The sequence below is a fragment of the Rhinolophus hipposideros genome (assembly GCF_964194185.1).
Source record: "Rhinolophus hipposideros genome assembly, chromosome: 11".
NCBI classification, from domain to species: domain Eukaryota; kingdom Metazoa; phylum Chordata; class Mammalia; order Chiroptera; family Rhinolophidae; genus Rhinolophus; species Rhinolophus hipposideros.
In genome coordinates this window covers 51,957,461-51,978,409 of record NC_138057.1, presented here as the reverse complement: position 1 = coordinate 51,978,409, position 20,949 = coordinate 51,957,461, and the positions used below count along the sequence as shown (strand labels likewise).

Sequence of the window (20,949 nt, the reverse complement as noted above, 5' to 3'; positions counted from 1 at the left end):
CTCAACTGATCACCCTTCTGCTGACTGCCCACTGCTGCTGCCACTTCCAGGGAAACCACTAGCAGCTGCCAATTTATTCTGAATAAATAAATTAATGCTACAGCTGAAAGCCTCTCATTGTCCGTGCCATTGGACCCCAGATGGGAAAAATGGGCCCCACTGTAGTCCAGGTGCTCAGTTCTCAGTATCCTGACGAAGAGTGCCATGTAGGCCAGTTTCAGATGGTTATGGTGCTGGTGCTAGGGCCTGGGGCCGCGTATGAGGCCAGGGTCGGGCTTGTAGGCAGCACCTTGATGGGGAGGTCCCAGCTGAAGGTGTCTACGGGCACTTGCTCAGGCCCTGTCCAGGTGACAGTCTCGGGCTGTTGCACAGGAGGCAGGAGCACCAAACCTGGTTCTCGGGATGTTACAAATTCAAAATGCAATCTCCACTTCAGGGACACTGAAAAAATAGAGGCAGAGACATTAGAAGTCAGGAATAAAAGCCAATGACAGGGTGTGGTCAGCAAATGAGCAAAAACCTCTATTCGGGAAGAGGGGCAGAAAGCGAAGATTAAGTGTTTCTCTGAAGAAATCTAGTGTGTGAATCAGAAATGTGACAATAAGGACAGCAGTGTTAAGAACTAATAACCCAAGTGTGAGACAGTCAAGACGGGAGTGTGAAGTAAAGTTGGTGGGAACCAGAGATCAGTGCACCACAGGGTCCCAGTAGGTGGGGCTAGGGAAGGAGATCTGCAAAGCTGGTAAGAGTTTAGGGGTCAGTGCATCTAGGAAACAGTTTGAAGATGTGAGCAAGTGTTAAGGGTCAGAGGCTGGATGTGGGTATGTCTGGGAGTGTGTGAGGAATCAGGATCCATTACACTCCACCTAAGTACAGTATTTTATTCTCTCTCCCCACCTATTTTATTCACTCTCCCGACCTCCAATAATAATCAGGGTCTCACCAATGGCTGTGCAGAAGCCTGGGGTGGAGCTGAGAGGGATGGGGAGGGAGAAGCTGGTTCTCGTTGTATGTAGGCAGGACTCCTGGTGCCGGGCATGAGTCACATGGGACACAGAAGGGGCACCCCCTGACCCTCGGCGCCGCTGGTACTCAGGCTGTACACACTCCTCGGTCTGTAAGCTTACTGAAAACTGGGAGCAAGACAAGCGCACACTAGTTAGGCATTGGGGAGTGCTGACTCTAGAGGAGGGCAGCCCAACCTCAACCTGTTTTACCAAAGAGACCCTACTGACCCCACTATCCACTTCTACATACCACCCCTCTTTATGTAGGCCCTTCTCCTTCACCTTAGCCCTTCAGACCCAGCGCCCCAAAAGCCCCTCTCCCTTCTCACCTGCAAACAAGCTACAGTTCCTTCCCCTAAGTTTAAGGTCCCCACCACGTCCTCGCCGAGTCTGTATACAGATTTGAAGATGCCAAATGTCCCAACTTTTCCTCGACCATCACTGATATTGTATAGATCTGGGGAAAATGGGAAAATGGAGTCCACACTGGGGAATGTCTAGAGCTATGAGCCAGAAGCCAAAAGGTGGGGCTGCTTTCCTTTATAATCTGGGTATCAATGGATCCTCAGAAGTATATGGCAATTAGGAGAACCTGCCTCTGAGACAGAAATACTATGAGGAGAATACGGGGTGAGGCATTTGGAAAGGATTCTCACGAAGGCTTCGGCAGGATGTGGCAGCCATGAGGCGTTCCCCAGCCAGCTCAGTTAGCCATGAATCCTTCTTCCCACCTTCATCCTCCTCCAAGAATGGACTGGATGGGGCTACAGCCTCATCCTGGGGAAACCGAACATCCTGAAGGCCTGGAAAGAGAATGAATGTTGAAGCAGTGCTCGGCAGGAACAAAGAGCAGAGGTTAGGGTTTTAGACTCCAACCTGAGAGGCCTGAAGGTAAAGGGAGCCACAGCTGAGGTACACATCTCAATCTATTCTCCAGAACCCTCCCTTCCCAATTGTTGCACCTTTACTCAGACCAGGAAGCTTCCCTCCAGCCCCTCTCACAAGCTCTCCAAAGATCATTCCTGCTTTGGTGAGGCTCTTCCCCGGCCCTTCCCTCCAGTACCCTTTACTTACCAGTCAACACAAGAACCCTCAGAGGGACCCTGAGTAAAGTGATGGGTGAGTTGACACGCTGGCAGCCAATGGTCAATTTGTAGACATACTTGACTGACTGACCCCGAAAGGAGGGTGGTCCCTCTATGGGCAGCACTTCGCTGTAGGAGTCTGGTTGGGAAGTAGTAGTCAGGGCAGCCAGAGGCAGCCAGAGAAGTCCTCCCTCCAGGAGCCTTAGAAGGCAAGCCAAGGGTGGGAGAAAGTCACTCACATGATTTGGATTCTCCAGGGTCTAGCCTCAGGTCACAGAATAGGATTTTTGGTGGAGTGGAAAGGATACACTGACCCCTCTCACCTAAAAAACATAAGGACTGCACTTTAATGACCTCATTCTCCAGTACTGGATGAATCTAGCACATCAAGTGGGAGCAGTAAGCACTGCTAACAAAGGGCAGCCCACAGTAAGCTACTCCTCTCTTCTTGCTGCGAGGTAGCAAGTCTCATACCCCCAAAGCAACAATTACATACCCCCACACCCCCAAGTCACAGAGACTATATTGACCCACCCAACGATTTAACAACTTCACCCTTCAGGGACAATTACTCCATTTCTCTAACCTCGGTGTGGTAGAAAAACAGTCTGGCTCTCAGGCTGAACATCTGGCTGACTGGAGTCAGGGGGAGGCAGTGCTACTCGACTCTCACTGGCATGGAATTGGCAGTGGATTTGGGCACTGGCCCAGGCCAGGGCCTCACTATGGGAGGAGGGAAAGGAGGCATCAGAGGGGCGTTCCCGACCTCGCCAATGCTCTTCCAAACTCCCTACCACATTATCTGAGACCAACATGGTTGAAGTGGCTGTCCTAGGGATCAGGGAATCCAGAATCCCAAAGAGAAACCGTTAAACAAACAGAAGCACACTGTGGGTAAAAAGGGGAATGGGAGCGGGGAGGAAGGCAAGCAGAGAAAGGGTTATGTCAACCACATCTTCTGTTAAATAGCCCTTTCCTACAGTGAGAGCACCAGGAGCAGGAAGGTGGAGGTAACTACAAAACAACCTGAGCTCTGGCTTAGCACTATAGATACCAAGCTTCCTCTCAGAAGGACCACCTTCTTCAGTACCAGCATCCTCACCTGGATGCAGAAGTGGCTGTGGGGGGCAGAGGGTTGGTGACTGTCACCATACACTCCAGCGCTTCCCCCGCCAGAAACACAGGACCTCGGCTCAGCTCTGCTACCACTTCAATCATGGCAGCTCCGGAATCGGATCTAGGAGACAGGAGGGGGGGTCACAGGTCAGTACAACGGCTGGGAGGGTGTCTGAGTGAAGTGTAGGGTTGAGGACCGAGGAGACAGGCAGTCAGCACCACGGTGTCCGAAAGAAGCGCCTGGATCTGGAGACGAGGAAGTGCACGGGAGGTACCGGGGGTAGCTGACTCAGTACTGCCTAGGGGGAGGGCGTCGCTCAGGGTCCCAGACGCCCGCTCCTCTCGGCGTCAGGTTACTCGCCCTACCCTCCCGGAACCCCAGCCCGGCCTCCGTCCCCCTTCCCTCAAGGTTCCGCGTCCCTGCCCAAGGCCACGGACACCCGTCACCTCGTGCCTCCAGCCCGGGCACCTCGCACGGCCCACACCGGGGGTCTCGGCCCACGCAGACCCGCCCCTTCTGGACTAGGCCAAGTGCGTGGCGGCGTCCGCAGCAGAGGCGGTGCAGCAGAGGCGGGACTTCCCTTCAGCCCCCTCCCAGGACCCGGCCGCTTCCGGCCGGAAGCGCCGGGCTGGCCGGACCGGAAGGGGCTCGAGTGCCGCCGCCTTGGGCCGCCTTCCCACGGCCTGGCCCTTGGGCGCGGGCGCTTCCCCGGACACCGGCCGGCGGGACCCGGCGCCCAACCCTGGGGGGGCTGGTGCTGCGGCAAGAGGACGCGGCTGAGTGTGCCGCGACCTCCCGGGCCGGTCCCGGGGGCGGTGCCTTTCGGGCTGGCTCCCCAGGCTCCTCCCCTTTCCGCGGGCCCAGTAGTCGCCCTTTGGCTAGGCAAGCTAGTCATCGCGGCCCAATGACGACGAGGCCCGACCCTTCCCGCCCAGGACCCAGAGAGACGACCGAGAGGGAGCCCGAGGCGGCTTCATTGCTGGCGCCTCTGCCGCCGCTGCAGCAACAGCTCCTGGGTTCCACGGAGACACCTGCCCACCTCTGCTTTCCCCAGCGCCCGGCCCTCCCGGACGGCACCTAACAACCGGCACCCGCATCTGGACTTGGCTGGCGAGTACTTTGTACCAGAAGGCTTGGGACCCGGGACCATCGAGGTCGTGGGGACCCGGGATCCAGGGAACATGGGAACTGGAGTCCCATCCTCGGAGCAAACCAGCTGTGCCAAAGGGGATCCACAGGTTTATTGCTCTGAAGGTGCTGGCGGTACTGAAGCTGTGCAGGTCACTGATTGCGAGAGCCCTGAGGATGGTCGACCCCAAAATGAGCCGAGCTACCGCAATCCAGAGGACTCTGGGCAGCTGATGGCTTCCTACGAGGGTAAAGCTAGGGGCTACCAGGTGCCTCCCTTTGGTTGGCGCATCTGTCTGGCTCATGAGTTTGCAGAGAAGAGAAAACCCTTTAACGCCAATGACATCTCTCTAAGCAACCTGGTAAAGCATCTGGGCATGGGCTTGAGGTGAGTAGATCGCATTGTCTTAAGTACCTTAGGCTTCACGTTGTTCCAGCACAAGACTTCCAGCAGAGATGGGAAAGGTGAGAAAGCCGGTAGGTGCCTTGTCCCAGTCAAGTAATCCCTATACCCAACGTATTCTTAAGGCCTGGTTTTGGAGGGTGAGACCAGGTCACATCTGTTTGCAGCTCCCTTCTTCCCTGTAACTTTTTTAGCAGGAAAGAGCAGAAACATCTGGGCCTGCAGTCAGCCTTTCCCATATCGGCTCCCTCTCACGTACTCCCTGTTTTACAAAGACTGCTCTTTGGAATTAGCTGTACTTTGTGGCAAGGTAGAAAAGGATAGTCTGGCTGTTATAGTACTGACACAATGTTGTTTTATTTGGGAGGGGGAGGTTCTCAACCCCAGATTCCCCTGAGCCTCTGGTGTAGTCTCGGTACCTCATTTAGACACATCACATTACCGTCCCAACATCCAGGAGTTTCTTTCCTTAAGCTTTAGCTCCAGGGAGTGGCAGAGATCCTGCCTGCTCTCAACCCTAAGGAGAGGAGGATGAGAAGTGCCATTCACTGTATTTTGGGATAGACAGCCCCTGATAAAAGAAAAAGCAAAGACCTCTGACCAGAGAGGCACTGTCTTAGTGCCTCTCTTAGTTCCCAGGGCTCTTAGAATAGTGTTCCAGAGCCTGCCGCACTCTTCCCCCCACACTCCCTACCCAAGGGTTGCAGACACCCGAAGAGCTTGTCCTAGGCTGTAGAATTCCTCTACATCCTTTCAGATGCCCACTGAGTTAAAAAACTAGTGATGAGAAGCCCATACCTATGAGTATTAACAGGAGCAGGTGGATGTGAGGACAAAAAGCATCACCCTGAAGTCATCCTGAGTCAGTCCATACCATAAACACAGAGCCCGGGAGGGAGGCATAAAGGTTGGGAAACCCAGCACTGACATCCTCTAAAATAGGGGATCCTTCCCTTTCCCAGGCAGTGGGAAAGGCCTGGCGCTGCCTAGGTATCCAGCTCCTCTGCGAGTCCCTGTGCTTGGCTTGTACCAGAGAACAGTCATCCCTCCAGGTTGCTTCTGAAACTGACCTGGCCCAACTTTGACCCCAAAAACCTTTGGCTCAAAATATGATCTAGGGCTAGGGTGCTGAGTGAAGCACGTTGGGGTGCCCGTGGTGGGGACAGTGAGGTCAAAAATAGGTGCGCATCCTAGCCCCTCAGTCTCTATGAGCTGAGTCGTAAAGGCCTGAAGTTGAACTCAGCCCCCTGGACCTTGGCTTCCCATACCTGTGTAGGGTGGAGGCCACTGACACCAGGCTTTTGGAATGAGATGAGGTCCAGCATTAAGGAGAAAGGAGTGAGACAAGGAAGAATTCTGAATGATAATTCTTAAGTTGGGGCTAAATTATGGAGAAAGCCAAATATGGTAGGAATGACCAGCCGCTAAATTAAGGGAGAGAAAGGCAGACCCTAAGAGAGAGCTGAACTGAGGGTACACTGATCAGAGTTCTTTTGGCCTCAGTGTGGTAAGAACTAATTGTGATTAATCTCCCTTCCAGACAGTGTCCATTCGTTCCATAAATATTTATTGAGGGCCGTCCTGGTGGCTCAGATGGTTGGAGCACCATGTGCCTAATGCCAAGGTTGCTGGTTCGATTCCCACATGGGTCAGTGAGCTATGCCCTCTATAGCTAAGATTGTGAACAGCAGCTCTCCCTGGAGCTGGGCTGCCATGAGCAGCTGGAGCGGGCTATCATGTGCCGCCGTGAGTGGCCGGCAGCCAGCGAGAGCTGCTGTGAGTGGCTGACCAACGAAGGACTGGCGACCGACTGCCTCAGCTGGGGGAACACAAGACTCATAATACCAGCATGGGCCAGGGAGCTGTGTCCTGCACAGCTAGGCTGAGAAACAACGGCTTGAACCGGAGTGGGGGGGTTGGGGGAGGCGGAAGAAGGGGAATATATATACATACACATGTATTCTATTGAGCGCTTCTTGTATGCCAGATATTCCTTTGTTCTGCCTATCCCCATATTTCTCCCTCACTTCTCTAATCCCTGCTGCACCCTCCCTCCCTTCACCAATCCTTTCTGGCCTCTAGTTTCAAAGTCCAGTTTCCTCTAAGCTGACAGGGAGGATCTTCTGACTTCCCATCATCTCATCCTTTGTCTTCCCTTCGTCTCCCCCACTCCCAGAAGGTACCCTCCCTATTCTTAAAGCACATTTCTCCTCCCCTTGCTCCTGTCCATGGTCATCTCTCATATGCCCCACTGTTTGTAAATTCAGCGAATAGTAATTGAGAGCAGACCACGTGCGCTGCCCTGTGCTTGAAGCTATAAATAATAATCTACTAGTCTTTGTTACTGTCCCTTTCCCCAAGGATCTTAAAAGTATGTCAGACTCATGTGAGGAACACTGAAGTAACAAGACAGCATTTGATTGGGAATTGAGATAGTGTATGTACAATGATCACACCTGACATAGGTGTCTATTTTATGGCTTTCCTATTACATCATTTGCTCTGTCAACCATTCCATGAGGTAGGTAGGTAGGGCAGGAGGTATCCGCATTGTAGATGAGGAAACAGAGGCTCAGAGGGGTTACTTACACAATTATAATACATGATTACAAGTGTCGTGATTGAATAGTGGGTATAAAATGGCTGGGTAGGGAGGAAAGTGGAATTAGGAGAGTCTGGGGTTGCTTAATGAGGACCCACCCTGAATGGGAATTTGTAGAAAGTTAAGATTAGAAGATGGTCTGGGACAAATGTGAGAACCTTGAATGAAACCCAAACGGAATCATATGCCTGTTGGATACAGAATCATATGCCTGTTGGACAAGACCAGGAAAATGTTGGGATTTTTAGAAGGCTTTACTGGGGTATTATGAGAGAGCAGAATCACAAAGCTGACTGACAGTTTAAATCCTGAACTTAAAAAAAAACAAAGAAAAAGAAATACCCCAAAATGTAAACACTGGTTATCTATGGGTGGGATTTTGTTTCCCCCTTCCACCTACTATATTCTACAAATTTTTACCTTTTACAATCAAGAAGAAAAATCAATTTAAAAAGAAAGTTATCCCAGCAGCCCATGCCTATTGCGGCAGGTGGAGGGGATTTATGTCAGGAAACCATAACTGGCCCTTTCAACACCTCAAACAAAAGCTCCTGGGGTAAGCTAAAACAGTGGTAGTGGAGTTAGAGGTGAGGAAAGATCAGAAAGCACCTGAGGAGAAGATAGAGGAGAAACAAAGACAGTCCCACACTGTGAGCTCGGGTGACTAGGAAGATGAGGGGGCCTTGAACTGTAGAGGAGTCGAGAGGAGGAAAGGTTTGGAAGCAAAGGTGATGGATCCTCGAGACAGTTAATAGGAAATCACAGCTGGCTTTGTCCAGAAAGGTAGGTGACTGCAGCCCAGAAGGCACCGCCCACTGTCTCTTCTCACACTGCTTCTTGCTCCTCAGGTACTTGCAATGGTGGTACCGGAAGACCCAGGTGGAGAAGAAGAAACCTTTCATCGATCTCATCAACTGTGTGCCCCTGAGACAGATCTACGGTGAGCTTCACCCCAGCTCTGCCCTGTTCAGACAGGGCCCAGCCTCCAGGTCTACCACAGGGCTAGGCAAAGAGGCTGCCAGCTTAGGCAAGCTGCACTGCCCCCATCCCCTCAGGGTTTTTTCCCATCTTTATTGAAAATATAATGGACATATGTTACACTGTATAAGTTTGAGACATACAATGTGTCAATTTGATATTCCCTTGGTTTTTAGAGCAACCTATTTTTATAGTCTAGAACAGGGGTGTCCAAACTGTGGCCCGCGGGCCAACTGCGGCCCGCAATCCATTGTTAATTGGCCCACAGCAAATTCCAAAAATATATTTAGTTTATTTAAATAAACCAGGTGAGGCAATATGTACTTCACCTCGAGTGAGTGGGCCGGCTGTTTGTGTATTTTACCGCATATGGCCATTGGTGAAAAACGTTGAAAAAAATTTGGACACCCCAGTGTAGAAAGTGAGAAATGGGCTTGTCTTCCTTCCCCAGCCCCAGTAACGGTCCTGATTCTCTCCCTAGGTTGTCCCTTGGGTGGCATCGGGGGAGGCACTATCACCCGAGGCTGGAGAGGCCAGTTCTGTCGTTGGCAGCTTAATCCTGGCATGTACCAACACCGGACAGTCATTGCTGACCAAGTAAGAGCCAAGAGGTGGAGGAGAGGTCCAGGACAGGACCTCCCCAGGCCAGGAAGGGCCTCTTTGCTAATGTAGGATGTGGCAGTTAGATGTGTACATGGTTCAGTCCAATAAGTTTCTTCAGGATACTTCCACGTGCCCAGCCCTGTGCTAGGATGTACTGTACGAAAGAGATAGAGAGCACATGTTCCTTGAAAGAGTAAACAGCCCTGGCACCCCTCTAGTAAATGCCTCTTACCTACTTTGCTGCCCTAGCTCCACTAGCTGAGCAATACCCAGCCACAGAGAGCAGAGAATTCCCAGGTGACTTAACCTGGTTGAAAGAACATGTAATAGGACCAGAAGGGAAAACAAAACCAGAAGTCTACAAATGCATGGGGGATAAAAGATGTATAGAGCACCCACTGCACACCCTGATTTGCCAGCCATCAGCCAGAAGTCAGCTCCTCTGCTGGTGATCACTCTTCTGGAGGTCTCTCTGGCTGAACCCTTCCTCTCCCTGGCATAGACCTCTAGTCTTCTTCCCTTTTCTGAAGCTTCTCTTCTTTTCCCTCTGTTTCTTCATCACACCTGAACCTTGTATTGCCAGAGGCATGGGATCTACCTTTCATCATCTCTCTCTAGTGACCTCTCATGTTGAGTTGTCCACCAAGTTCCTATTTCCTGTTTGAGGGATGCCTCCAGCTTTCAGCTCGTCTTCAAAGGAGAAATGACTAGCAGGCCTTGAGTCCAATTAATGACAGTGCCCTTCCTAGTTAGCTTACTAGCCCTGCCCAATGCCCCAAGCTTCCTCTCTGGCTCATCCCTTAGGTATCCCGAGGGGAATGCCTTCCAGAATCATGACTCTACACTTAAAGTAATCACTGCAGGCTTAGCATGTGCTAAGCTTTTTGTATAATATTTAATATTTAAAGTCAATCCTATAAGGTAAGTATCTTCATTACTATGCCTATTTTACAGATGAGGAAACTAAGATCCAAAGAGGTTTAGTAACATGCCCAAGGTCACATGGTTGGTAAATGGAAGCACTGGGATTCAGTACCAGTTCTGTCTGTGGTTAAGAGCCCCTGGTCTTAACCATTATCTAGTATTCCAACAACATAATTTTAAATTTTGACTAGGGGAATAGAACTTTGAGAAAATGGAGACTGTGAGACCACATCAGTGCCAGAATGAGAGGGACAGATAGTACACTAAGAAAAAGGGACACTGCTGCAGACTTTGTCCATTCTCCCCCTACACGTGCCAACTCTGCTTGACTCTGATGTGGAGTGATAGGTGGAGAGGGGGACCTCGGAACTAGAGGGTCCCTGCCCTCAGAGAACCCATAGAGCAATCAGAGTCAGAATGTAAATAAATACATTGTAACATGCTAGACTAGAGGGGAGAATGACTCACTGCTTGAGGAGAGGAGATGGCGTTTGACTTAGGCCTTGAAGGATGGGGTGTTTCATCAGAGGGAGAATGAACATGAGCAAAGGCATGGAAGGGGACCTGTGGTGTGCTCAGTGTGATTATTGAGTGTCTGATATGACCAGAATATCGATGCTTAAACAGATAATGAGTCTGATGGGCAGGGAGAGGCCAGATCAAGAAGACCTTGAAGACCTTGAAAGTAGAATTTAAAGTTTAGCCTAAGGGCCATGGGGAGTCACTGAAACATTATAAATACAGATTAACATATCTTGATTTGTCTGTAAGAAAGATCATTCTGATACCTAAATGAGTGGAGGCAGAGGGTAAAAGCAGTGATGGTTAGGGTTGGGTTAGGGCAGTAAGACCACAGTAGTGAGAAGGGCGAGGAAGCCTGGGAGATAGAGGGAGAAAGAGGCAGGAGTTGGTGCGACTCACTGAGCTTGGGGGAAAGGCCTGAGCCAGGGATGAGTGAGGCTGTTACTATGGTAACTAATCATTGCAGGTTCTGGAAGAGGAGCTACTTTGAGGGAAGGGAGGCTAGTTTGAGGTGCCCGTGGGTTACCCCATTCTAGCCTGTCTTTCTTCTTGGTTTAGTTCACAGTGTGCTTGCGTCGGAAAGGGCAGACTGTGTACCAGCAAGTCCTGTCCGTGGAGCGCCCAAGTGTCCTGCGCAGCTGGAACTGGGGCCTGTGTGGGTACTTTGCATTCTACCACGCCCTATATCCCCGAGCCTGGACTGTCTATCAGCTTCCTGGCCAGAATGTCACCCTCACCTGCCGCCAGATCACACCCATCTTGCCCCATGACTACCAGGTGAGAGTCCCCTCCTGTGTTTCCTCCATTGTCTTCCCCTCCCTGGGATCTGTCTCTGCTGGAAATTCCATGACCTATGAAAGAAAGGGTTGGAGGTTGAACATCACACTGGTTTCCCAGGACTGCCACTCAGTTGGTCTTCTGTCTCATGGTAGACAGCCTGCCTAGGAATGGGGGGAGATGCAAGTGGAAGACAAGAGAATGAATATATGGGAGTTTTTGAGTCAGGTCCTTGATGCCAAGTATTGACCATGGGGGAGTGGGCCCAGGAGGCGCTACACCGGGACCATCTGAGTCTGATGTTTTGCTCCCAGGACAGCAGTCTGCCTGTAGGAGTCTTTGTGTGGGATGTGGAAAATGAAGGAGACGAAGCCCTGGATGTGTCCATCATGTTCTCCATGCGGAACGGACTAGGAGGTGGCGATGATGCCCCAGGGGGTTTGTGGAATGAGCCCTTCTGTCTGGAGCGTGATGGGGAGACTGTGCGGGGGCTGCTGCTGCATCATCCAACCCTTCCAAACCCCTACACCATGGCTGTGGCTGCGCGGCACACGGTACGGAGCAGCCGCCTGGACCTTAGCCCGGGACCCCACCCTCAGCCTGGTCCGAGCCCCGCCCCCACCTCCCATCCCGTCTCTTCGTTTCCTCAACTCCCGAGTTCCACCCTCCCCACAGCCCTTAAGCCTCTAGAACTTGGAGGTGGGAATATGTAACAGGATCTAGAGTGTTTGTCAGAAGCCAGTGTACTTGTGGCGCTTCCCCTCACAGTCTTTGGTCCCTTAACAGGCAGACACGACAGTAACCCACTTCACAGCCTTTGACCCTGACAGCACTGGGCAGCAGGTGTGGCAGGATCTACTTCAGGATGGACAGCTGGACTCCCCCGCTGGTGATGGGGGGTCTAACAGGGAGGTGGTGGGAAAGAGGTTGTCCCTGTTTCAGGAGCAAGGTGGGAGGCCTGGTAAATGACTAGGCCTTGTTCCCACATTAGGGATCCTGGGGCTGAAGGGGTACCTGTGCTGATTCCTTTTGTGCTTCTCAGGCCGAAGCAACCCCTCGCAGAAAGGGGTAGGAATCGCTGGGGCTGTGTGTGTGACAAGCAAACTACCACCTCGACGCCAGTGCCGCCTGGAATTCTCACTGGCTTGGGACATGCCCAGAATCGTGTTTGGAGCTAAGGGCCAGGTCTACTGCAGGTGAGCGGACTGTGAGAGTACAGGGATCCAAGGTGCTAGGGCTCTGACCTAGAGCCCATGTTCTCACCCTCCTCTTTTTGTTCCCATGGCAGGCGGTACACGAGGTTCTTTGGCTCAGCAGGTGATGCAGCACCCGCCCTTGGCCACTATGCGCTGTGCCGATACGCAGATTGGGAAGAGAGAATCTCAGCTTGGCAGAGCCCAGTATTGGATGACAGGTGCCAGTGGGGCCCATCTCTTGCCTTTCTCCCAGGCACTCACACTCCAACTAGGACTCCTTGAATCACTGTCCACCCATCCAAGTCGGCAGAGTTGGGCTGGGATTCACTTGATGCCCCCACTCTGCTGAACCCCCGAGTCCTTCCCTTTTGGGAAGGTCCACACTCATAAGACCGTTATCTCCTCCGCTCCCCAGATCCTTGCCTGCCTGGTACAAATCTGCACTGTTCAATGAACTATATTTCCTGGCTGATGGAGGCACAATATGGCTGGAAGTTCCTGAGAACTCCCTACTGGAAGAGCACGGGGAAAACATGTGTCAGCTCCGCCCCACCCTACAGGAGTACGGCCGCTTTGGCTACCTTGAAGGTATGGGCTCCTCGTGGGCCGTGGTATGGCAGGCTGTGTAAGGCCAGGGAGTGCCCTACCACCAGGCAGAATGATGGGTTTTCCCCACCCCAAGGTACTGGTTGGGATGATGGGGGTAAGTGGCAGGTGTGGAGTTTAACAGTGCCCCATCTTCAACTCTGGAGGACAGGCTAGGGAGGGGTATGTGAAGGGGAAGCAGGAATTCTGGCAACCGTGTGTCTCTCTCATTCCTGCAGGCCAGGAATACCGCATGTACAACACATACGATGTCCACTTCTACGCTTCCTTCGCCCTCATCATGCTCTGGCCCAAACTCGAGTTCAGCCTACAGTATGACATGGGTGAGGGTCTCTTTTGTGCCCCTTCTACCCTTGGCTCCCCAATCCCCTTAACTTTTGTGGTCCCTCAGATTGTCTTTTCCCCTTTCCCCCCCCCGAAACATATCTACATCCTGTTTATTGGTTCTCCACTGGGGTCATCCATATTTGTGTGCCCCACCTCAAGCCTGCCCATTCCCTGCCCCCCAACTTGTGTGTCTGCTCCCCCAGCTCTGGCCACACTCAAGGAGGACCTGACATGGCGACAGTACCTGATGAGCGGGGTAATGGCACCTGTGAAAAGGAGGAACGTCATCCCCCATGATGTTGGAGACCCGGGTAAAAGTCCCTCCACCTCAACTTGCCTCCGTCAACTTGTGCCCCCTCTACCCTATCCACCAACGCACATGAACCAAGTTCCCTTCCCTCTCACAGATGATGAGCCGTGGCTCCGGGTCAATGCGTATGTGATCCATGATACTGCGGACTGGAAGGACCTGAATCTGAAGTTTGTGCTGCAAGTTTATCGGGACTATTACCTGACGGGTGACCAGGGCTTCCTGAGGGACATGTGGCCTGTGTGTCTGGTAAGGGATACATGTACAGTGGCCAGTGTGCCAGTGGCATGACTGGTGTTTGGGGAGAGCCCAGCTGGCTATTGTCTTTCCTTAGTATCTTGGTCCCTCTCTAGGCCGTGATGGAGTCTGAAATGAAGTTTGACAAGGACCAAGACGGACTCATTGAAAATGGAGGCTATGCAGACCAGACTTATGACGCATGGGTCACTACAGGCCCCAGGTTGGGGGGTAGAGATTTCCAGGGGACCTGAGTTGGGGAGCTGGGAACCAAGGCATTGTGGGCTCAAGGAACAGTGACCCATTGCCTGTTGTATTGCCTGTGAGTGGCTGGAGCTGCCAGTCTGACCCCTAAACCTGTGTCCCTGATCAGTGCTTACTGTGGTGGACTGTGGCTGGCAGCTGTGGCTGTGATGGTCCAGATGGCTGCTCTGTGTGGGACACAGGACGTCCAGGACAAGTTTTCTTCCATCCTTAGACGGGGCAAGGAAGCCTATGAGAGACTGCTGTGGAACGGTGAGTTGAGGGATTCTAAGGAGTCTTCAGACAGCTATGGGGACCAAGGAGCCTGAACTTTGTACTTCCTCCACTCCAGGCCACTATTACAACTATGACTGCAGCTCTCAGCCTCAGTCCTGCAGCATCATGTCTGACCAGTGTGCTGGCCAGTGGTTCCTGAGGGCCAGTGGCCTGGGAGAAGGAGACACCGAGGTGAGAGAGACTAGGAGGAGGAACCAGAAACATGGGTTTTTCTTGGAGGTGCAAAGTTAAGTTTAAGAGACTGTTTCTGCCTTTGCCCCTCTAGGTATTTCCTACCCCACACATAGTCCGTGCTCTCCAAACTATCTTCAAGTTCAACGTCCAGGCTTTTGCAGGAGGGGCCATGGGGGCTGTGAATGGGATGCAGCCCCATGGTGTTCCTGACAGATCCAGTGTCCAGTCTGATGAAGTCTGGGTGGGCGTGGTCTACGGGCTGGCAGCCACCATGATCCAGGAGGTAACGCACTCCCTTCCCCATCTCTCCACCATCTATACCTTGGCTCAGCACACTTCCTCAGCCGTCAAACTTTTTACAGCCTAACCCAATGCCATCTTATCTCCCCGGAAAGCTTCCCCCTTTTCCCTGGCATGCATTCCATCTCCTGCCTTCAGTCTTCTGCCTGTGGGTCGGGACCCCTTTGTATCCATCTGTCCAGCTGAAGTGGTTAATTCAGGGCTTGCCAATTAATGTGACCACCATCTCTCCTCACAGGGCCTGACTTGGGAAGGCTTCCGGACGGCTGAAGGCTGTTACCGTACTGTGTGGGAGCGCCTGGGTCTGGCCTTCCAGACTCCTGAGGCATATTGCCAGCAGCGGGTGTTCCGCTCTCTGGCCTACATGCGGCCATTGAGCATCTGGGCCATGCAGCTAGCCCTGCAGCAGCAGCAGCATAAAAAGGCCTCCAGGCCAAGAGCCGAACAGGGCACAGGACTAAACACAGGGCCTACACTCGGACCAAAGGAAGCCATGGCAAACCCGAGCCCAGTGTGAGCCCGCTGAACTGTGGGAGGGAGGGTCTAACAGCTCAGCCTCTAGCCTCGCCTTTCCTCCTTCCCCTCCCCAGTCTCCTGCAACCCTGAGCCACCAGGACAATCATGCCCCTTCCCTTCTACCCACCCAGCCACGCCAGTAAAGAGGGGTTGAGGGTGACCCAAGCATCAGAATCACTTATTTATTTCCTCACCCCATCCCCTCACTGCATGAATTGTTCAAGGAGGTAAGTTGATCCTCCCAGGCCCATTCACAGGATGATAGGCATCCATGGGTACAAATAAAAGACCCAGAAAGTTGGTTAAGTGTGGTGTGTTTGAGCCCTCAGGCTTCCTGACAGGACACACGAGCTGAGATCAGCCTCTCCCATTCCTTTTCATTTGGACACGACTGGAGGCATCAGGCCTCACAACTAGCCTGAGTATCTGCCCTGCAAGATAACAGATATGGGGCTATGGGTTGGGAGCCATCCCCTCTCTCTTGTGTGATTTCCATGCAGGGGAAGGATGGGACCAGGGCAGGAGGACTCTGAGAAGGGGCCAGGGAGTGGCAACTTCAGGGAAGGCTCTGTGCCAGGAGCCTGAGGCATGTAGAACAGGCAGCAAGAGTTGCCAGGAGCCTGGAGTTCATGGTATGAGCTGTCCTTTGGTACCGCCAACTGCAGGGAAGGCAGCTCCAGCTGGTGAGGGTCCTCACTAGGGAGGGCACGAAGCTGGCGGGATAACACTGAGGAGACAAAGACTCTTCAGGAGCAGGCCAGCTTTTCCCCCTAGCCTCCCCTTAATGGTATCAAGCCTCTCACCTCCGTGCTCAGCTGGCAAGCTCCCCCTTGCGTCCGAGGAGTACATAGCAGGTACAAGGAGGAGACAGAAGGAGAACAGTAGGACCTGGAGCACAGGAAAAGGAGATGAAGAAGGGCTCTGGGTTGTACCCATATCCCTGCCACCTGAGAGAAAAGGATCTCTTCTTCCATCACCATCCTCACCAAGACACAGGAGCTGCTGCTGCTGGTTTTGTTTGATATCTGAATCACCATGGCCTGGAGTCTCCTCAACTGATCCAGGAGAGACCTAGGAGAGAGGACAGTGAGCAGCCCGTCACCTGGCACCTGAGACACAATGAAACCCTCCTATAGAGGCCACCCCTCCATCTATGTACTAGGTCCTCTTTTTTTTTTTTAAGCAAGAGAAAAAGTTTAATAACGTATACCCCATGTATACACGAGACCCAGAAGCTGTAACTCGCTTATTTTTTATCTTATTTTTGCAAATAGGACATTTTGTCCTCTCTGTGGACAAAATGCCTGAAGTTCCTCATTAAAACAAATACCTCTGCCCTGCCCTGACTTAAACTCTTGCAAAGTCAGTGGTTCTATACTGCCTAAGTAGCTATGCACATAAAACTCACCAGGCAGCCTACATTCTCTCCCTTCTGGCCCAACTCACCTATGTTAGGATTCCAGCCAGACTAACCTGTGCTGTGTTCTCTCTCCCTAAAATGTTCCCTATCGCCACCCACCCCCCAGAATCCTATATACTATCAAATGCCATCTGCCCTCTGAGGCCTTTCTTACTCCCTCCTTTTGTCTTTCTTGATACTTAACTTATCCTTAGTTACTTGTAAATTTAATCCCCATTATTGTGAGAGTCTTAGAATCAGACCCACTAAAGGCCATATATCAGACCTTGCATGTGGGAGCTGCCCAGTTGGAAATCAAATGTAGAGCAGGGAAAAGAGTGAAAGCACATTAAATGGGAGGGATGAGAAGAGACTGATGTTAGTTACTTACAGATTCTGTTCTTCCAGGAGCTGTACTTTGTTCTGTAGCTCCAGATTCTGGGCGGTGTATTTCATGACCCTGGGGGAATAACAGGGATGTGGGGATATGGCCTGTATCCTCCCTTCAAAAGCATACCACTGCCAGCTACTTCTGTTCCACCCACCCCAGAGCCCCTCTCCTGTTTCTACCTGCTCTCTAAACTCCCCAGGTACACCTTCTTCTTCCTGCGGCTCTCCTGAGCGGACTTTTTATTGCGAATCTTCCTCCGTACTCGTTTCAGAACTTGTTCCTCCATCTGAGATAATACAGGGAAAAGGGGTATCATCACAGGAACACTGGACCAAAGTGTTGGAAGGCAACTGAGGAATCTCCCCAATGCACAAATCCCTTCTACAGCTTCCTTGACCAGTAGGCACTTGGCTTCTGGCTAAATGCCTCTGAGGACCAGGTGTTAACACCCTCATAAGCCACACAATTTTATTAATTAAAATTAATCTTCCCTATCCTGAGCCAGTATCTGCTTCGATAATTCTATCCATTGGACTTACCTCGTACCTAATCTCTGGAACCATACAGAACAAATGGTTTTTAGCTATTTTAAGACTCAACATTTCCTCCAAGTAAAGATAAATCTGGGCAACTTTTTTGGGGATGGGATAAAATGTTTAACTCATCATCTTAGCTCCTCCGGATGGACTGTGTCCTTTTACTCCTTTTACTATCTGTCAAAGATCTGGGCTCAAAACTAGACACTAGGATATGCTCTGACCAATATAAAGGAGAGCAAGATAGTCACTGCCTTTCAGAGGAAACACCTCTATTGATACAGCCTCCAAACCCCATTCACTTTCTTAGTAGCCACGTCACACTGCTGACTCATCTTGTACTTTTAAGAAACTCTTTTAACCTTTCTGTCAATGAACATTGATCTCATCACAGTATCAGAATATTGTGCTTGTGAGACTGCCACTCATTGCTTCTTGAAACTTAAAACTCAAGATTTTACGTTTATTCTTGTTATACTACTTAGTCCAGCCTTGAACTCTAAAACGTAATTGGACCTTTCAGCTAGATAGATATGGTAATCCACCTAGAGAAATCTAACTGTCAGAGCCCCTTGCTTGCACAGTCCTTTCCAAGTCCCTATACTAATGCACTGATAATTTTGAATTCTTTCCTACAAAGAATACCAAAATTTGTGTAAGCCCCACAAAACCAAGATCTGCCCCTGCATCCAGTATATAACTACATCCCCCGGCTTCCTATTAGCAGCAAATTTGCTTAATTTCTCACTTCAGTCTTTTATTAAGTTACTCATGAAAAATTAACAGAATTGGACTATTTGGGACTCAACCCTCACCCCTCCAGTCTTTGCTCCACCACTGGGAGTCTTACCTTAGTGAGAGGAAATGTCTCCGGCAAAGTAAGCCCCTCCTGCTCCAATAGCCTCTTTTCCTCATCTGTCAGTATCAGCCTAACAATCTCCTGGGGTTACAGAAAGGTGGGAGGCAGAGTCCACGGGAGCGTGTCAGAGAGGAATGAGGAACCCTGTCTGCACCCGTGCAATGTGGGAATAATCCTCCAGTAAACAAAGTACCTGTTCTGAGGGGTCCTCCACATGCAGGGGAGTCACTTGGGCCTCCTCTTTTCCGGAGCTCCCACTATCTGCAAAAGGGAAAGTGAATAGCCAGGTTCATGAGTCCCCTCCTCCCCTCAAAATTCACTTATTTCAGACTCACCTAGATCTATAGAAACATGTTCCTGTGGGAGAGAATAGGTGTGGTCATGATGGACAAGACAGGGATTCGAGCTCTTGAGAACGTTCGACGATGCTGGGAAACTCGCCAGGCAGCTCAAGAAATCGTCCACATCCCAATCGCTCAGCGCCTACACAGGGTTCAAGCGAACAGGCCTTGACCTATCACCCTCCTCATGAACACCCCGCCCCCACCTCCCGGACTCAGAGCCCCCGCCCACCTCGGAAAGCGGCAACTCCCAGTCCAGTGGAGCCTCGAAGGACGCATCGGACGCCTCCCCGAAATCTCCATTTTCCTCCAGTAGGAAGGCCAACAGGTCCTGGTCACCCGAGTCCAACGCCAACTCCATAAGGGACACCTACAGAAAGAATGGGCACAAGCGCAGGAGCTCACCCTGCCACCGGCCCCATGCACGACCCTCACCGATTGTGAGTCAGCCCCACCGATCCGCTGGTCCCTATTCGGCCGGCTTTCTCCGTAGCTACTAGTCGTAGGTCTCAAACAAGACCCGCACCGAGACTCGGTTCTCCGCAGCTTCCAACACAACGGAAGTGACACGCCTACCCCAGAGCATCCCGGGACTTAAAGTTCTCTCTAAACGCGGAAGTGGCCCAGGTGCCGCGCCACGTCCCGGGAGCTATGCAAATACAGGGGCGGTCCCTGCTGCTTCCTCACAGCCTGAGGGCGGGCATTCTGGGCAGCCGGCGCCGCCTTTGCCCCAAGCTACAATAAGGAAGCTTCAGACTCCGGAGGAACTGCGGCGCAGTGCGGCGGTTTTCCCGGGACTGCGCCGCACCCTTGCTTCCCGCGGGGGAGGGGCAGACGGTCGTCAGCGCGCTCCCGAGCATCGAGACCTGGGGCCAGAGCAGCTTCCTGCCGTCCCCCGCAACCATAGAGCGCGGGCCCAGGGCGCCGCCCGCGGGTGGGGGACGTTCCGGGGACGGAAGTGGCCGAGAGAGTGCCGAAGGGAGGGCGAGGCCGGAGCCCAGAGCCATCGGGAGAACAGACGGGCTAGCGGGCCAGCGGGCTGGGCACAAGCCGGGCAGCTCAGGTAGGCTGGCCTGGGCCACGCGGGAGTCTCCAGGTGGGGCCTCGAGGCCAGGCCGGGGAGGCGGGTGGGCCGGCGGGGCCCCTAACTCTCCTGCGTCTCCTGTTTCGGGTCTTGTTGGAGGGGTCAGCGTCCGGTGCATCCGGGCTTGGGCTCGGAGTTAGGTAGGCCGTTTTGCGGAGCCAGGCCCTTCCTGGGAGCAGTCCTCTGTCTGGGATAGGTTTGGGGGAGGATGAGAAGTAGGGTGGCAGTGAGGTGCAGGGCGGGGATCGGCTTTGAGGTTAGCTGCTAGAGGCTAGGAAAGCTTTGGGTGAGTTTGGCATTAGGTGAAGTTAGATTTAGGAATCAGGTTAGCTTTAGGAGTTATAGAGCCAGGGTTAAAATTTATACTTATCAGCCTGAGCCAGGTCCGTTGTATATAGATAAAGTTTGGATTAAGGTCATTGTTTTGTTTTCTAGGATGGCCAGAGTAAGTCAAAATTAGAGTTCAGGGTCAACAACAGGAATTAGGTTAGAAGTTCAGTTTCAGGGGTTAGAGAACCGTGGCGTATTAGGGTCAAACAGTGAAGGGATGGGTCAGGAATCAAGTGACAAATGAGCTGTAGGTTTAGGGGTCAACATTTAGGGTTAAGGTCAGAGGATCTAGTGCTAAAGGTAAAAATTCTATCAATATTAGGGATCAGGGATTGGATACAGGTGTCTTCCCAGAAAGGGATGAATGTCAAAACCGATATTGGGAAACAGGAAACAAATTAGGGTCAAGGTTAGTGTTAGAAATTAGGGGCAGTTTTAGAGGTGGTGGTTGAGGTTAGGGCGGTAACTTCAGGCAGGTAAAATTTACAACATTGGCTGTAGATGGATGTCCTTGTTTCGCGGTGGTGAAGTCTCTTATTCCTATGTAGTTGCAGGGGCTTCTTTGACCACGAGAAATGACAAACTAATTTCAAGCCATAGTTCTGGACTTCAGCTAGAATTGCAGGCATCTGGGATTCCACCTTCTTTATTCTACTC

At 51.9% G+C, this 20,949-nt stretch overlaps 4 protein-coding genes across 6 annotated transcripts in view; 2 read left to right on the top strand and 2 right to left on the bottom strand.

The window, feature by feature from the left end:
• Positions 1-21: 21 nt before the first annotated feature.
• RGP1 (RGP1 homolog, RAB6A GEF complex partner 1) lies at positions 22-4,104 on the bottom strand (the record flags this gene model as incomplete). 2 transcript variants are annotated; one of them, XM_081065640.1, is made up of 9 exons in its annotated part: positions 22-441; positions 944-1,133; positions 1,337-1,464; positions 1,664-1,810; positions 2,082-2,231; positions 2,332-2,415; positions 2,679-2,815; positions 3,195-3,329; positions 3,656-4,104. In XM_081065640.1, 9 exons carry the CDS (start codon positions 4,102-4,104, stop codon positions 218-220), a joined length of 1,644 nt encoding a protein of 547 aa, XP_080921766.1. In that variant the 3' UTR covers positions 22-217. The 2 variants fall into 2 exon arrangements, with proteins under 2 accessions (XP_080921766.1, XP_080921767.1); XM_081065641.1 differs by having other exon boundaries at positions 3,663-3,821.
• Positions 3,829-15,653, top strand: GBA2 (glucosylceramidase beta 2). The gene is made up of 17 exons (XM_081065639.1): positions 3,829-4,725; positions 8,191-8,282; positions 8,802-8,917; positions 10,928-11,146; positions 11,461-11,700; positions 11,933-12,035; positions 12,189-12,342; positions 12,435-12,560; positions 12,758-12,930; positions 13,167-13,271; positions 13,479-13,586; positions 13,683-13,834; positions 13,939-14,045; positions 14,196-14,338; positions 14,418-14,533; positions 14,628-14,819; positions 15,075-15,653. The coding sequence occupies exons 1-17, from the start codon at positions 4,391-4,393 to the stop codon at positions 15,351-15,353; spliced, it is 2,760 nt and encodes a 919-aa protein (XP_080921765.1). The 5' UTR covers positions 3,829-4,390; the 3' UTR covers positions 15,354-15,653.
• On the bottom strand, positions 15,521-19,739 carry CREB3 (cAMP responsive element binding protein 3). Its single transcript, XM_081065644.1, has 9 exons — positions 19,111-19,739; positions 18,873-19,020; positions 18,731-18,798; positions 18,529-18,618; positions 17,322-17,428; positions 17,143-17,211; positions 16,339-16,423; positions 16,156-16,240; positions 15,521-16,079 (listed from the first exon to the last, which is right to left on the bottom strand). The coding sequence occupies exons 1-9, from the start codon at positions 19,237-19,239 to the stop codon at positions 15,766-15,768; spliced, it is 1,095 nt and encodes a 364-aa protein (XP_080921770.1). The 5' UTR covers positions 19,240-19,739; the 3' UTR covers positions 15,521-15,765.
• TLN1 (talin 1) overlaps positions 19,481-20,949 on the top strand; it is a 31,960-nt gene continuing 30,491 nt past the window's right edge. For both annotated transcript variants that reach the window (XM_081065634.1, XM_081065633.1), the window contains exon 1: positions 19,481-19,941. The gene's annotated coding sequence lies outside the window, so the exon portion shown is untranslated. The remainder of the gene's footprint in view (positions 19,942-20,949) is intronic.

What these genes read in the sequence shown, in the direction of transcription:
- GBA2 (XM_081065639.1), top strand. Translation starts at nt 4,391, where the DNA reads ATGGGAACTGGAGTCCCATCCTCGGAGCAAACCAGCTGTGCCAAAGGG. An exon ending in TCTTGCCCCATGACTACCAG is followed by an intron (nt 11,147 to 11,460) that starts GTGAGAGTCCCC and finishes TTTTGCTCCCAG; the next exon opens with GACAGCAGTCTGCCTGTAGG. An exon ending in TGAGAGACTGCTGTGGAACG is followed by an intron (nt 14,339 to 14,417) that starts GTGAGTTGAGGG and finishes CCTCCACTCCAG; the next exon opens with GCCACTATTACAACTATGAC.
- CREB3 (XM_081065644.1), bottom strand. Translation starts at nt 19,239, where the DNA reads ATGGAGTTGGCGTTGGACTCGGGTGACCAGGACCTGTTGGCCTTCCTA. An exon ending in ACATGTTTCTATAGATCTAG is followed by an intron (nt 18,799 to 18,872) that starts GTGAGTCTGAAA and finishes TCCCTTTTGCAG; the next exon opens with ATAGTGGGAGCTCCGGAAAA. An exon ending in CTCCTGGAAGAACAGAATCT is followed by an intron (nt 16,424 to 17,142) that starts GTAAGTAACTAA and finishes CCTCTCTCCTAG; the next exon opens with GTCTCTCCTGGATCAGTTGA.